Here is a 17,326-nt window from a genome sequence, read left to right on the forward strand (position 1 = left end):
CGTTGCAGTACTGTGGCTCCGCCACTAAGGGGAGCCATGGTGCGTTCGATGGCACTGAAGGAGTTCCTCCAATCAGGTATCACAGACACCAATATGTTTCACAGCTGGGCCTCCGGGGGGAGCTAAGGGTGCTATTCATTAGGCCACTCCCCACCATAGTGGGTAAACTGGGGGTCAGGCAGGAAGTTAGTAGAGAAAGCTGACTGGATCGAACGAAGCAACACCTAGTGAGAGAGGGTGTTGTGGAGGAAGAGACAGTAGGTTCTCTGCCAGGGGTGGGATCCTGGCAGAGGCTTGGCATTGAAAGAACGTAACGGGACCGTGCCTGCTCAGAATAGCGGCGGTGCCCTAAGAAAGGATTAGAAGCGAGATAGATTGTGCTGAGTGAGAAACGAAATCAAGCAGAAGGAGAATACCAGCAGGGGTTTTGTTGAAAGAGGCAGCACCTTGCTGAGGCGCATTACCGGTGGCCGGAACGCCGAGGGAGTGGAATAATATACAGCTTTAAGCCATACTCCAAACAGCGGCAGGACAGTCAGTCTCAGGCGGGCTGTCTACCACATATCACCTATGAAGTCTTGGGGGGCAATTGCGGGAGAGGGGCGTCTCTAGGGTCCCGGAAGAACTCCAGGCCTACCTGACAAACGGGTGCCGTTCTTACTGTAACATCAGGAAGGGACGGAAGATTAGCAGAAGATCAGTTAATCGAGTTGTGAGGGAACTTAAGAAACAGACACAACAGTTGTGGGGTACTTTCCGTAAGCACAGCAGGGAAGGACTACAACACAAAGCACTAAGAAGGAAGGCACTGATTTCCACCTGTGAGGAGAACTCTGGAGGTGCCATTGGACCGGCCGGACTTGCGCAGCCTGGTGGACCGGATTCCGGACTGAGGACCGAGAGATCTCCAGTAAAGAGGTAAAGAGACTGCAACCTGGTGTCCTCGTTATTTACCGCGACCTGCACCCCACAACTGCACCGCTACACCACCGTTAACAGCACCTATTTGCAACGGACGTCCCCCACTGACAGACAGGGCCACGGACCGGGTCTAGCCACCGTGACAACCCCAGGACTGAGATCCCAGAGGCCCGGCTCCGGGTACCCCTCGGCCCTGCGGCGGTGTGGGGGCGCTCCAAATCTTGGCGTCACGAACAGGATCTACTTAAGCCTGAAGAATCAGGTCATGTGTGCCTTGGAACTGTGATTTATAGTGCTTGGACTGTACTTTATTAGAAGGGCCGTGTATTGCCGCTTGTCGCCAGAAGTTCCCGCCAAAACCGCCGCCATTACAGCGCTAAGGAGAGCGCAGGAGAAGAAGAAGGGCGTGGAAGTGGGCGTGAACAAGCTGAAGAGCGCGAAAGACAATGGCCGCCCAGTCTAAATATCTCGGCCCCTTGAGGACGTGTCCGTCAGCAGCAGAGATCCGCCTCCTAATTCTTAATGGGGGGCGGAGGCAGAGAAAACGAAACCGCCCACGAAGAAGAGAGCGGGAAAAGGACCAGGAAGAAGGAGCGAGCGACATGGAGGACGCCATGGCGAGCCGCCCGGAGCCGGAGCGTGGGGTCGGAGCAGAGGACTCCCCCAGCCACCCGGAGGGGCACCGCAACCAGGCGTCCACCGCTGATGCTGAATTCCTGCAGGCCGGAGTGGACGAGCTCAGCGACCGACCCCGGCGGACGCAGCTGAGCACTGAGGCCGGGTGGAAGAAGGCCATCATCAGGAGCCTCACCAGACATCTGTCGGCAGCCTCATCTGGTCCGGAGCAGGAAAGAAGTCCCAGCGCTCCGAAGCTGGAAAGCAAGGCCCTGCCGGAAAGCGAGGTGCTGCAAGCAGAGATGACAGCGTCGCAGCACAAGGCCCCGCAGCCAGCGTTCCAGACCCCAGCGGAGACGGAGCAGACCGGCACCGGGAGAACCGCATCTGAAGCAGGTAGGAAGAGCCACCCTGCCCTGACGACCGACACCACTCCAGTGACTGCTAGTGCCACAGCTGCTGACTCGGTTCCAGTGACTGATCTTGCAGTAGCCGCTACCTTTGCTGCCACAAATGCCCATACTCAAGCTGCGCAGACCTCCATCGCTGCGCATGATTTAACCATACATGAAAGACGGATTAACGGCGTGTGTCCAGCACTGGGTGTAGCCCTGGACCTCACTTTTCCCAGGCCAGGAAGGGTTAAGTGCCAGGTGCTGCCCTGGAAGCCGTCCAACTAAGCCTCGGAAACCTGAAACTGTAAATAGTTAACTGTTTATTTCCTTGCTGTTTTGCTGCTAAAACCCGTCCTGGGTTAACTCTTAAAGGGATCCCTTTGTTTACCCGGGATCCCTATTGCTTTTTATTTTTGCTTTCACTTTCATTTTTGCTTTGTGTTCCACAATGTTATAAAAACTGCTGAATCATGAACAATGCATGATACAAACTTCCTGTATATAGTTTGCACCTTATTAAAGGTGCTTCCTACTGGTTTTGTTTAAAGACATTTTGCGAAGATACCATTCCGGAGCCTTTGCATGGACTGGTAGGCTGAGAAGAAGAGCTACCTCAGAAAGACTTGATCTCCTCTTAAAGGGGAGGTTAGAATTGAACTTGAAAGTGATACTGTTTTAGAACAGTAATGTCAAGATAATGCTTTGAAGGAAATGTAACTGTTTTTCATGGAAAAGTTATGTGTGTTTAATTTGTTTAAAATGTGAAACCTAGATAATGTTCTTTGAAGAGAAAGATGTAGAAAGCCCGTAGGGGTAGATGTAGAGTTCCGTTTAACTAAAAGTAAAGAAGTAATAACGAAGGTGAGGATAGAAGGTAAACCCTGCGTCCCCATAGAAAGTTAGTTCGTTACTAAGGACAGAAAGTAGACCCGTAGGGGTTAGTGAGTGAGTCCTTATAGGAGCCAAGCAGAGTGGGCTCCATGCTCTCAAATTGAAAGGAATGTTATGTCTATACTATGTATAGTAGAGAAAGGCAGTAGGCCCTGGCTGAACGGGGCGGTCCTGTAAAAGAAAGGAGAGGCAGTAGGTCTGGTGCCATAGGGACAGGCGGTCCTGCAGGTTCAAAGTAGGAGAATGTGAAGTTACCTTGCCCTGTAATGTGATTATAGGAAGGCCTTTGATAAACTAAGAGTGTATGTTTCTTAAAGGCAATGTTAATTTATTGTTCCAGCATTTGCACTTAGTAGAATACCCGGTTGGGTAATGAGAGTTAATTGTAGCCTGTTGCTATGATATTTGATTATGTTTTGTAACGTTAAAGTGTCCTCACCTCCCATAAAGGGAAGCCTGTTCAAGTATGCTTATTGTTTTGCACTCAACAAATTTGTATGTCTTTTTGCTAACCTGTATTGTTGTTTTCTTCCCAGTCCCGGAGTACTGTGTTTAACCAGGGGGGAGTGCAGCGCCCCAGAGTCCTGGTCGTTGCAGTACTGTGGCTCCGCCACTAAGGGGAGCCATGGTGCGTTCGATGGCACTGAAGGAGTTCCTCCAATCAGGTATCACAGACACCAATATGTTTCACAGCTGGGCCTCCGGGGGGAGCTAAGGGTGCTATTCATTAGGCCACTCCCCACCATAGTGGGTAAACTGGGGGTCAGGCAGGAAGTTAGTAGAGAAAGCTGACTGGATCGAACGAAGCAACACCTAGTGAGAGAGGGTGTTGTGGAGGAAGAGACAGTAGGGTCTCTGCCAGGGGTGGGATCCTGGCAGAGGCTTGGCATTGAAAGAACGTAACGGGACCGTGCCTGCTCAGAATAGCGGCGGTGCCCTAAGAAAGGATTAGAAGCGAGATAGATTGTGCTGAGTGAGAAACGAAATCAAGCAGAAGGAGAATACCAGCAGGGGTTTTGTTGAAAGAGGCAGCACCTTGCTGAGGCGCATTACCGGTGGCCGGAACGCCGAGGGAGTGGAATAATATACAGCTTTAAGCCATACTCCAAACAGCGGCAGGACAGTCAGTCTCAGGCGGGCTGTCTACCACATATCACCTATGAAGTCTTGGGGGGCAATTGCGGGAGAGGGGCGTCTCTAGGGTCCCGGAAGAACTCCAGGCCTACCTGACAAACGGGTGCCGTTCTTACTGTAACATCAGGAAGGGACGGAAGATTAGCAGAAGATCAGTTAATCGAGTTGTGAGGGAACTTAAGAAACAGACACAACAGTTGTGGGGTACTTTCCGTAAGCACAGCAGGGAAGGACTACAACACAAAGCGCTAAGAAGGAAGGCACTGATTTCCACCTGTGAGGAGAACTCTGGAGGTGCCATTGGACCGGCCGGACTTGCGCAGCCTGGTGGACCGGATTCCGGACTGAGGACCGAGAGATCTCCAGTAAAGAGGTAAAGAGACTGCAACCTGGTGTCCTCGTTATTTACCGCGACCTGCACCCCACAACTGCACCGCTACACCACCGTTAACAGCACCTATTTGCAACGGACGTCCCCCACTGACAGACAGGGCCACGGACCGGGTCTAGCCACCGTGACAACCCCAGGACTGAGATCCCAGAGGCCCGGCTCCGGGTACCCCTCGGCCCTGCGGCGGTGTGGGGGCGCTCCACATTATTACAGCAGGGGTTAATTAAGGGATATTATTACTGCTGTGATGTATTTCATTTTTGAGGGTACTGTTTTCAGTGAGGGCTTCTGTTACTGTTCAGTTCAACAATATTTAGCTTTTTTTCTTCATCTGGAGTAGTGTATAAGTTGGTGAAAAATAGGGGAATGTGCTCTGGAAGTGGTGATCTAGATATCTGTGTGTTATTTTCTGGAGAGACCGCGACGCCCATCGTACCGGGACCGCCCCTGGGTGAGTATAATCTAACCTCTTTTTCTCATCTTTTAGGATACATCGGGTGGTTATCTACAGCATTCCAGAATGCTATAGATAAGCCCCTGATGCTGGTGGGCTTAGCTCGCCTTCGATTTTGGGGGTGACAGGTTCCCTTTAATGATCTGTATTGTATTATAAGTTTTAGTGATCAGATCATGTTCTTGCACGGTCAGATGCAGCCATTACATAGTACACAGCCGGGGAACATTTATAAGATTATCTCAGCACAAGAACATTTTATTTAACACATCCAATTGTAATACATATTTTTAATATCTATATCCAATATCTATTAATTAATATCTATTAATTAAAAAGTACTTTGTTCATGGGACAACCCATTTAAGGACAAAATCATTGTAAGAAGGCAGGATCAGAGATCTCGCTGAAATCTACCTTATCCAAACTGAAAAGGCAGACATTAACAATAATTTCTGAATGAAGGTATTAGATAGTGAATAGTGAAGATAATAACAAATGTAAGTAATCTTTTAAATACTTTTTGTAGTCAGGTCAGTAAATAATGTTACATTAAAAATAAGTTTGACTAGCAGATATGAAGACAAGTGAGATGTGATAACACAGTATAGCTACCTCATCATTAGTTAACTTCAGGAATATGTCTCCCAGGATTCCTTGTCTAGACCATTTTACTACCCTCTCTTGTAACACGTGGAGCAGGTCCAGGTGATGCTGGATCAAATACCGCAAAGAACTGGGGAAAAAACTGAGAAATGAACAAAAAGTGACCCTTGAAGATGGTTTCATCCTTAATGGAATAAAATGAATAAAAAGATTATCTGATGACACAAGAAGAATACAGATGATAAAAAGTTACAAATACACACATAGTAGATTTGCTGATGAGTTTTCAGCTGAGTATCTTCGGCAAAAAAACATGTGTGAGCGCAGGGGGTGAAGGAAGAAGCTAACACGAAACGCTTGTTGGGGTTTTGGCGCCCCACCCTCCAGTCCTTATTACAGGTTACTATTTACTCTTTACTTATTATGCATGTCTGTTTTTTACATTGATCACCAGAGGGCATTCACCTCATACCATTTACCTCTTACTCTACTGTCAATATCATTTAAATCCATCTGGACTGGTTTGTACTAATATTTGTATTTATTTAGCATTCTCAATATCCTGTTGTAGGGGAATCCTAGGTCCACATGGATCATTATATTTAAGCACTTGCACTTTTTTCCACTTTTTAGGAATTTCATCACCATTGAATATTGATATACCTCTCACCCATGTATGTATTTCTTACTGAACTCAGGTATATTGAGCGCCATTTCTTTCATGCATGTATTTGTGATTATACTTTTGTTTATGTATTATGGTCCTTGAGCAAAAGTAATTCTGCTGTCTCAGTCTCCCTTTATGATTAAAACTTGTCTTATTTAATTTGATTCTAATAAAGTTTACACTCTTATTTCTACATGGGCTGTTTGACTTCCCTTTTATTTTGGTATTTATATTTCAACAAAAACATGATTTTCATGCAGGACAATGATTCACCGCATGCATCAAAATCTCCACTGCTTGGCTGCCAGTAAGGACCTTAAAGATGAAAGAATAATGCCATTGTCAGTTCCTCACCTGACCTAAGCTCTATTGAGAACTTGTGGGCCCTTCTTAAATGGGAGATTTATGGTGAAGGAAAACAGTTAATCTCTCTGGACAGTGTCTGGGACCTTGTGATTTGTGTGGCTCAAAAAGTTGATCATTAACATATTAACAAACTGAACATATCAGAAATGTAATTTTGTACATTTTGAGTTGTTTGGTTATTATCATTTTAACAACTGAAAATAAACTATTGAGATGGGAAAATTTACGTGATTCATTTAGTTGCATAATAATTCTGCATACTAATAGTTGACCAATAATTCTGCCCAGAGATATTATCCTAAGAAAGACACAACCTCCCTTTTACTTTTTTAATTATTCAGGTTTCATATTTAATAACTTTTTAGATTGACCAACAGTATTGAAGTTGTTCAATATAACATTTTCCATCAAAAATACAAATTGACTAATAATTGTGTCCCACAATCCCATCCCACCTCATCCCACCTCATCCCATACCTCACCACAATCTTAATCCCAACCCTAACACATCTCTTCAACCTGTCACTAACAACCGGTGTCTTCCCCTCATCCTCAAAAAGCTCTCCCTTGAGCCATCCTCTCTGTCCAGATAGCGCCCCATATAATTTCTTCTCTATGCCTAGTGGAATAATCTGTCTCTTTTGAACTGTCCTCCCACCTCTCTTCTTGCTCCTTCTACCTCTTACAATCTGGCTTCCAACCACACCATTCCACTAAAACTACCCTGGCTAAAGTCACCAACGACCTACTAACTGCCAAATCCAAGCAACACCACTGTCCTCCTCCTCCTGGACCTGTCCTATGCCTTCGACACTGTGGACCAATCCCTTTTACTAGATTCTCTCTTCTTTTGACATCATAGACTTGGCCCTATTCTGGATCTCTTCATACCTAACAGACCAGACATTCAGTGCCTCACACTCACACACCACCTCCTCATTTTGCAACCAATGTGTCGGTGTCCCCCAAGGTTCAGTTCTAGGACCCCTGCTCTACTCCATCTACACCTTCGGCCTAGGGCAGTTCATTCAGTCCCATGGCTTTCAGTAACACCTCTATGCTGATGATACACAGATCTACCTCTCTGGACCCGATATTACCTCAATACTAACCAGAATCCCACAATGTCTTTCTGCTATTTCATATTTCTTCTCTGCTAGATTTCTAAAACTTAACATGGATAAAACAGTTTTCGTCATCTTTCCCCATCTCACTCAACCCCCCCAACATACCTATCCATCAAAGTCAATGGCTGCCCACTCTTCCCAGTTCCGCAAGCTCACTTTCTCAGGGTAACCCTTGATTCTGATCTCTCCTTCAAGCCATACATCCAAGCCCTTTTCTCTTCCTGCCAACTCAAAACTATTTCCCAGATCTGTACATCATGTGACCTAGTCTCCCTGTACTTACCTGCACGCAACCTCCGATCCTCACAAGATCTCATTTTTTACTCCCCTCTTATCTCCTCTTTCCACAATCGCATACAAGACTTTTCCCATGCATCCCCTCTTACTCTGGAACTCTCTACTCCAATGTATCAGACTGTCACCTACCGTGGAAATCTTCAAAAGGAACCTGAAGACCTACCTCTTCCGACAAGACTACAATGTGAAGTAACCTTTGTTCCAGCATACCACTGCATGACCAGCTCTCCCCTCACCTACTGTATCCTTACTCATCCCTTGTAGACTGTGAGCCCTCGAGGGAAAGGTCTTCTCTCTTCCTGTACCAGTCAGTGACTTGTTTTGCTCAAGTTCATTGTACTTGTTTTTTTGTTATATATAACCCTTTTCAACATGTAAAGCGCCATGGAATAAATGGTGCTATAATAATAAATAATAATAATAATGGTGCACACAGTTTACAATGAAAAGAGGGCTAAAAAAGCTGAAGAATTACCGTAACTCAATTATCCTTTTCCAATATCAGCATTTCAAAAAACAGATTTGTACTATGCCTTGCACTAATGATCCTTTACATGTTATTTATTGCATTTGCCAGCTTTTTTCTCTCCATTATCACTGCCACATGTCCCTATGTATAAAGGTGGTGCTTCTTACCTCTGCAGCTTCTCGATCTCAGGACTACAATTCCTATAATGCATAGTGCTGCCTGCCATACCAGTTTCAGCAGCCTCCTGTTCACAAGAAGAACTCTGTCTACTCTGATGTTATCTGTTGTCTGTAGATGGACTGTCAGTTTTGATGTCTCACAGACAGCCGCAAGTGGAAATCAAGACTGAGCTTTGCATACCCAAGTCCAGGCAGCACAACTCCTAGAGAGCAAAAAGAGTGCCAGGTTGCATGCTCCATTAGAGCTCACCACTTGCTCAGTAAGCTTCAGAACATAGAGAGATGGAACAGCACTCCAAGATAAGCAGGTTTGCCTCATAATACATAATTTTTCTTTCTAGATCTAATAAGACACACAGCAGGCAAGAATAAGTGGTGACATACATCAGAAAACCATGGTGGTTTGAGTTTAATACTCAAGACCACATATGAATATACCAAGGAGTAGGTGTGTATTCAGGAAAAAATTATAGCCAAGAGCGCTCCTACACATTCAAAGTTTTAAAGCGTAGGCAATCACTATACCGTTACCACGATTTCTGATTTATCCCGTTACTCGCTCTTGCCTGACAAAGGAACTGTGACCCAGAAGGTTGTTCTCACAAGAAAATATATTCATAAATGCAGTGTGTCTTTTTAGATCTGGAAAAATGCAATATATATGTTTTGAAGCAAACCTCCTCATTTTGGAATCCTGAGTTTTTTATACATGACACCATAGGTAGATGGAATAAAGATGGCGGTGGTCACATATGACAGGTTGTACTCATTATTTCTTCTGTAGTATTTGCTGGCTGCTGGCAGTCATTGGCTGATAAGCTGCTTTCTTGGGCTGTCTTCACTTTCTACAGTCATTGCTATATTTTACACTGACAAATAAAGAAAAATCCAGTACCTTCTTTCCTTAGTGGTCCTCTTGATGTCAGATACTTGTAAACTGGCCCTTATCTTAAGGATATGAGAAAGATTCAGAACATATTTTCGCTCAGATTCAAGAAGATCTTTGGCAGCAGTCTGTCTTCTTGCTTAACATGAAAAATATGAGACTATTACAACACACACAGATTGAATCCATAAATCACTGTATGTTTTATGACTACAATAAGCTGCCTATATACAGTTGTGGTCAAAAGTTTACATACCCCGGTAGAATTTTTGCTTTCTTGGCCTTTGTTCAGAGAATATGAATGATAACACCAAAACTTTTTTCCACTTATGGTTAGTGGTTGGATGAAACCATTTATGATCAAACTACTGTGTTTTCTCTTTTAAAATCATAATGACAACCCAAAACATCCAAATGACCCTGATCAAAAGTTCATATACCCCATTTCTTAATACTGTGTGTTGCCCCCTCTAACATCAACGACAGCTTGAAGTCTTTTGTGGTAGTTGTGAGGATAAATCTGGTAAGTTTTAATACAGACTCAGAAGTGATCGCATTATCTTCCAGAAACATTTGGCAGGTGGTTAGTCCATCTTCATGTGGGATGTTAGAATATAGGGATTCCACATCCATGGTGGCTAAGATGGCACCCGTGGGGAAGGGATCTATTGTAGACAGCTTTTTCAAAAGATCCATGGTGTCCTGTAAATAGCTGGCTGTTATTCTTAACAGTGTTTTAATAACATTATTTATTATTATTATTATTATTTATTTATATAGCACCATTAATTCCATGGTGCTGTACATGAGAAGGGGTTACATCAAAATACAAATATCACTTATAGTAAACAAAACTAACAATGACAGACTGGTACAGAGGGAAGAGGACCCTGCCCTTGCGGGCCTACATTCTACAAGATGGCGGGGAAGGAGACTGTAGGTCGAGGGTTGCGGTAGCTCCAATGGTGTTGAGGTGGCCGTGTGGTCTTTACAGGCTGTAAGCTTCTTTGAAGAGGTGGGTTTTCAGGTTTCTTTTGAAGGATCCAAAAGTAGTGGATAACCGGATGTGTTGGGGCACTGTATTCCAGAGGATGGGGGATATTCGGGAGAAGTCTTGGAGGCAATTGGGTGAGGAGCGAATAAGCATGCAGGAGAGGAGGAGGTCTTGGGAGGACCGGAGATTACGTGAGGGAAGATATTGAGAGATTAGTGTGGAAATATACGGAGGAGAAAGATTATGGATGGCTTTGTAGGTCAGTGTTAATAGTTTAAACTGGATACGCTGGGAAATTGGGAGCCAGTGAAGGGATTTGCAAAGAGGGGAAGCAGGAGTGTAGCGAGGAGAGAGATTAATTAGTCGGGCAGCAGAGTTAAGGATGGACTGGAGGGGTGCGAGAGTGTTAGAAGGTAGGCCACAGAGGAGTACGTTGCAGTAGTCGAGGCGGGAAATGATTAGGGCATGCACAAGCATTTTGGTAGAGTTAGGGTTGAGGAAAGGACGGATTCTGGAAATATTTTTGAGCTGGAGGCGACAGGAGGTGGCAAGAGCTTGGATGTGTGGTTTTAAGGACAGGGCAGAGTCAAGGGTTACTCCGAGGCAGCGGATTTTGGGGACATGGGAAAGTGTGATTTCATTTATTTTGATAGATAGATCAGGTAGGAAAGATATGCATGATGGAGGAAAGATAATGAGTTCAGAGCATTCTCTATAAATCCTGAGATTTTTTAAGTGAGTGTTCACACCCCTGAGAGAATTGGCCTCCCTGGGTTGCCTGACTTATGAATCTTGAGAAGCATATAGAAAATTCCTATCCTAGGACTCTTAAGGCCCCGTCTCACATAGCGATTTACCAACGATCACGACCAGCGATACGACCTGGCCGTGATCGTTGGTAAGTCGCTGTGTGGTCGCTGGGGAGCTGTCACACAGACAGCTCTCTCCAGTGACCAACGATCAGGGGAACGACTTCGGCATCGTTGAAACTGTCTTCAACGATGCCGAAGTCCCCCTGCAGCACCCGGGTAACCAGGGTAAACATCGGGTTACTAAGCGCAGGGCCGCGCTTAGTAACCCGATGTTTACCCTGGTTACCAAAAAAAACAAACAGTACATACTCGCCTTTCGGTGTCCGTCAGGTCCCTTGCCGTCTGCTTCCTGCTCTGACTGAGCCGCCGTACAGTGAGAGCAGAGCACAGCGGTGACGTCACTGCTGTGATCTGCTCTCACTGTACGGCCGGATCTCAGTCAGAGCGGGAAGCAGACGGCAAGGGACCTGACAGACATCAGATGGTGAGTATGTACTGTTTTTTTTTTTTTTACATTTACGCTGGTAACCAGGGTAAACATCGGGTTACTAAGCGCGGCCCTGCGCTTAGTAACCCGATGTTTACCCTGGTTACCAGTGAAGACATCGCTGGATCGGTGTCACACACACCGATTCAGCGATGTCAGCGGGACCTCAGCGACCAAAAAAAGGTCCAGGCCATTCCGACACGACCAGCGATCTCGCAGCAGGGGCCTGATCGCTGGTACGTGTCACACATAGCGAGATCGCTACTGAGGTCGCTGTTGCGTCACAAAACTTGTGACTGAGCAGCGATCTCGCTAGCGATCTCGCTATGTGAGACGGGGCCTTTAGCTATAAAGTCCAAAAGGTTTGTGGAATCTGTACATAGGCCACTGATGACCTTTTTCAACTCTTTCATATATGTTGGAGTTGGATCATCATCCAGTTTGGTGTAGTACTGTCTGTCAGCTGTCTGTGAGCTTCATTACCGATTGTTGTATTAAGGAAGACTATGGCACCACCTGTATCCGCAGGCTTAATATTAATCTCCTTGTTGTTCTTCAGCCTATAAATTGCTCTTCTTGTTTGCACACTGATATTTGATTTTTCCTTTCTCGGTTTATCCAATATTGTGGTCTGCGCCAAATGTTTAATGAGTAGTGCAACTGAAAGATCTTCTGAAGAAACTGGCATAATGGAAATAAAGAATGTTCTAATTATTGAAATTGGGGATATCCACTATATCAAAACTAACATAACAATAATACCACATACAAGGGACAAATACTGCTATACCATGACCAGCTCACATGCTACCACCACACAGTGATCGAATAATACCACATACAAGGGACCAATACCGTCACACCATAGCCGGACCACATATTACCACCACATAATGACTTAATATTACAATACTGATCATTAACCCCTTAGTGACAGAGCCAATTTTGTACTTAATGACCAAGCCAAATTTTACAATTCTGACCACTGTCACTTTATGAGGTTATAGCTCTGGAGCACTTCAACGGATCCCACTGATTCTGAGTTTTTTGTGACATATTTTACTTCATGTTAGTGGTAACATTTCTTCGATATGACTTGCGTTTATTTATGAAAAAAACGGAAATTTGGCAAAAATTTTGAAAATTTTGCAAGTTTCAAACTTTTAATTTTTGTGCCCTTAGTCAGAGAATCACAGCGCGAAAAATAGTTTAAAAATAATATTTCCCACTTGTCTACTTTACATCATCTCAATTTTGGAAACATAATTTTTTTTTGTTAGAACGTTATAAGGGTTAAAAGTTGACCAGTGATTTCTCACGACAAAATTTACAAAACCATTTCTTTAGGGACCACCTCACATTTTAAGTAAGAATGGGGGTCAATATAACAGGAAATATGCAAAAGTGACACCATTCTAAAAACTGCATCCCTCAAGGTGCACAAAATCACATTCAATAAGTTTATTAACCCTAATGTCTGTATTTAGTCACATCACAGACTTCAATGCATATGTAGCACATGCAACTAAACCCAGTCCTAGATACCTAAGAGACTGGATAAATTTACAAAATCAAACCACACAATATGTATCCTGTGATCACAGAAAGAGACAGATTTCCCAATGAATGCCTCTCTTTATTAGAGGAACAAAAATATGTTCCACAATGATCAAAAGATCACAGTGCATATGCATGTATATCATGAGTGAGAAACGACAATAACCATATAACCACATATATAAATCTAGTATGGAACAATCTCACCCATGTATGCAGAGGACGTCACTTGTCAGATGTAATCTCAATCAGCAAGAATTCATCAGGAGGGATGGGGAACAATTGCCCTATTAGGTCCTGTAACGGCTGGCATAACCTGGACCCCAAGACTCCCGCCCTGACAAGGGCAGTCCACATCTGACCCTTACAATATCAGCCCTATGCTTTCCCTGTGCATTCCAACGCGTTTCATCACTCCGTGAATCTTCAGGGGACCTATTAGCACAAAATGAGCATACTGCTACTGCAGACCTATAGTTATAATGGATCAAGAGTACCCGGTATGAACGCACATACATATAGCTTGTTAAGATTGGTCAGAATAAAGAGTCCAATCATAAGATTACACCCACCTATACTGAATTGACATGCATGTCTGCCATCTGATCGCGCCATGGAACGCATGGTCAATCATGGCGGCTCTGTTTCCGGTTAATCATATCGGAAGTGAAGAATGCTTCAACTGTAATCGCTGACACGCACGCCTGCCTGCTATCCGATCGTCTCCTGGAACGCAAAGTCCTGTCATGGCCGCTCTACTTTCGGTTCATCATACCAGAAGGGAAGAATGCTCCACCATGTAAATGCTTCATACTATACTGCGCATCATTATTAAACCCTCCGATAGCAACATAGGGAAGTAAATATAGTTCCGGATGGATCAAAAAGAGACAACAGTTCCGGATTATTTATCAGAGGTAAAAAATAACGAATTAGATGGAAAAATACATTCAAAATGCAATGACCCTTATGATGATAATTACAAATGTATAAGAGTATCATTCTAAACGCAGGATTGTACACTGTGGCCCCAGCAGGCCTTAACAAACAACTGAATTATAGCTGCTATATATAGGATAATTTGATTTATGACAGTCTGTTCTTCCTATGTAGCCAATAGACGGACAATACCTATTTCTTGTTTAGTAGCTACCTGGTATTTCCTATTCTAGATATTTAATTATCATCTACCTATGAAATGACGTTTACTGTGTTTTCCCATATTACAGCAATATACTGTATGTTTTATATGGGAGTAACTTTTATATTGGGCTCTGGGTAACCTAGGTAGTAGCTTTAAAGAATGATACTCCAGGAGACAATACAGTGATCACTGGGGACAATATACACAGGAGGACGCACATTCAATTGAAACCAGTGTTGTTACTGGCGGACCCCTTCTGCCTCCACAATCGGTTGACCCTGCTGAGGGAACCATCGAGGACTCAGGGCCCACAGGAGGATCCTCCGGTTTTCCGGCAGATCAGTCCGACCTTGTATATGTAAGAAAAACATGACTTTCTTGGGAATAAGAAATCGGATTGCAGAAATCATGGTATCATTTTATTCAGCTTTCAATGACCTACATGTCCATATAGATGGCTTGGAGGCTTGATCCTACTAAGAGATTCCTTTTAAGTTGAGTTTCATCTGCTGGAATATTTTATTTCCAAACCTGATGATTTTTTTTACATTATTGATGTGTTTATGTTCATATTGCAACACACAAAGGAATAAACTGCAACCGTGTCCACAATATAAATTTTTAAAGTCAAATTTAGCAGGGTTCTTTCTATGAGAAGTGAAAGAGGTTAAGTTTATATCGCCAGAATACTGTGAGTCCTAAGCCATCAAACTGACACTCCATAATGACTGTACAGTGGTGGCGTGATACCTCTGAGGATCTCAAAGCACCGTGCAAAGCAGTGTGGTTATTAATATTAGTGACTTTTCTGTCCTTGAAAAGGTGTCTGTAAAAACAAATGGACTTAAAATGAGAAAGTGGTGCATAGGAAAAGGTGAGTTCAGGTGAATCTGGATGAACCCTGTTTAGCTATAATGAGTGCACCTTGTGAAATACCCAAACATGTGCAAAATTTACAAGAAACATTCAGCAGTTTCATTACCAATGCTATCTGGCTGATGTTTTGGTTGCTTATGAATATTGGTTGTGCTTTCACACTCGTGGTAGCATGAGACGGACTCTACAACCCACACAATTGGCTCAGGTAGTGCAGCTCATCCAGGATGGCATATCAATGCGAGCTGTGGCAAGAAGGTTTGTTGTTGTGAATTCCGTTCTCGGACTCCCTCCTGTGGTCATGAATGGTACTTCGGTGAGTTCTGTCCGTGGACTCCCTCTGGTGGCTTTGAGTGCAACTGCTGGTTCTTGAGGTTGGCTTTTCCCAGCTGTCCTCGTTTATTGCTATGCTGGCTTCTCTACTTAACTCCACTCAGATCGTTACTTCATGCCAGCTGTCAATGTCTCAGTACTGGTTCAGATCTCTCTTGGATCTTTCTGATGACCTGTCTACTCCAGCAGAAGCTAAGTCCCTGCTAGTTCATTTGTTGTTCATTGAGTACTGAATATATTTCTTAGTACTTGCTAAGTTCTAGTCCAGCTTGCTATCATGATATTGCCTTGCTAGCTGGAAGCTCTGGGGGTGCAGAGTGGCACCTCCACACCGTGAGTCTGTGCGGAGGTCTTTTTGCACACTGCGTGTTTTTTTGTAGTTTTTTTGTGCTGACCGCATAGTTCCCTTTTCTATCCTCGGTCTATTTAGTGAAGACTGGCCTCCTTTGCTAAAACCTGTTTCATTCCTGTGTTTGTGACTTTCCTCTTAACTCACAGTCAATATTTGTGGGGGCTGCCTTTTCCTTTGGGGAATTTCTCTGAGGCAAGGTAAGGCTTTATTTCCTATCTTTAGGGGTAGTTAGCTCTTAGGCTGTGAAGAGGCGTCTAGGGAGAGTTAGGTACGCTCCACGGCTATTTCTAGTGTGTGTGATAGGATTAGGGTTTGCGGTCAGCAGAGCTCCCACTTCCCAGAGCTTGTCCTGACTTCTAGTTTAATCATCAGGTCATTCTGGGGGCTCCTAACCACCAGGTCCATAACAGTACAGCTGGCCTACAAAGTGTTAATGCATCTCAAAAGAGGGATAAGAGAAGTTCTGAGACCATTTTTTTTCTCTGCAGTGTGTCTTGTCTTTCTTTTCCCCTTAACCTCTGGGTGGTTCAGGACTCAGGTGTAGATATGGATCTTCTAGGTCTGTCCTCTTGTGTGGATCAACTCACTGCAAGGGTACAAAGCATTCAAGATTGTGTAGTTCAGAATCAGATGTTAGAGCCTAGAATTCCAATTCTTGATTTGTTTTCTGGGGATAGATCTAAGTTTCTGAATTTCAAAAATAATTGTAGATTGTTTCTTGCTTTGAAACCCCGCTCCTCTGGTGACCTCATTCAGCAAGTAAAAATCATTATTTCTTTGTTACGTGGCGACCCTCAAGACTGGGCATTCTCTCTTGCGCCAGGAGATCCTGCATTGATTAATGTGGATGCGTTTTTTCTGGCGCTTGGATTGCATTATGACGAACCTAATTCAGTGGATCAGGCAGAGAAAATCTTGCTAGCTTTGTGTCAGGGTCAGGATGAGGCGGAGGTATATTGCCAGAAGTTTAGAAAGTGGTCTGTGCTTACTCAATGGAATGAGTGTGCCCTGGCAGCAATTTTCAGAAAGGGTCTTTCTGAAGCCCTTAAGGATGTTATGGTGGGGTTCCCCACGCCTGCTGGTCTGAATGAATCAATGTCCTTGGCCATTCAGATCGATCGGCGCTTGCGTGAGCACAAAATTGTGCACCATTTGGCGGTGTCCTCTGAGCAGAGGCCTGAGCCTATGCAATGTGATAGGACTTTGACCAGAGCTGAACGGCAAGAACACAGACATCAGAATGGGCTGTGTTTTTACTGTGGTGACTCCACTCATGCTATCTCTGATTGTCCTAAGCGCACTAAGCGGTTCGCTAGGTCTGTCACCATTGGTACTGTACAGCCTAAATTTCTTTTGTCCGTTACTCTGATTTG

The 17,326-nt window shown here is 44.2% G+C and overlaps 1 protein-coding gene across 7 annotated transcripts in view; it reads right to left on the reverse strand.

Moving 5' to 3' along the window:
• Positions 1 to 17,326, reverse strand: part of ARHGEF33 (Rho guanine nucleotide exchange factor 33) — a 192,395-nt gene that overhangs the window by 51,499 nt on the left and 123,570 nt on the right. For 6 of the 7 annotated variants that reach the window (XM_077282987.1, XM_077282982.1, XM_077282981.1 and 3 more), the window contains 2 exons: positions 9,408 to 9,537; positions 5,417 to 5,549 (listed from right to left, as the gene is read on the reverse strand). In XM_077282987.1, the coding sequence (XP_077139102.1) occupies positions 5,417 to 5,549; positions 9,408 to 9,537 (263 nt within the window). The remainder of the gene's footprint in view (positions 1 to 5,416; positions 5,550 to 9,407; positions 9,538 to 17,326) is intronic. The other variant, XM_077282983.1, reaches the window with a different exon arrangement.

This window comes from Ranitomeya variabilis, chromosome 2, assembly GCF_051348905.1.
Source record: "Ranitomeya variabilis isolate aRanVar5 chromosome 2, aRanVar5.hap1, whole genome shotgun sequence".
Lineage (NCBI taxonomy): Eukaryota > Metazoa > Chordata > Amphibia > Anura > Dendrobatidae > Ranitomeya > Ranitomeya variabilis.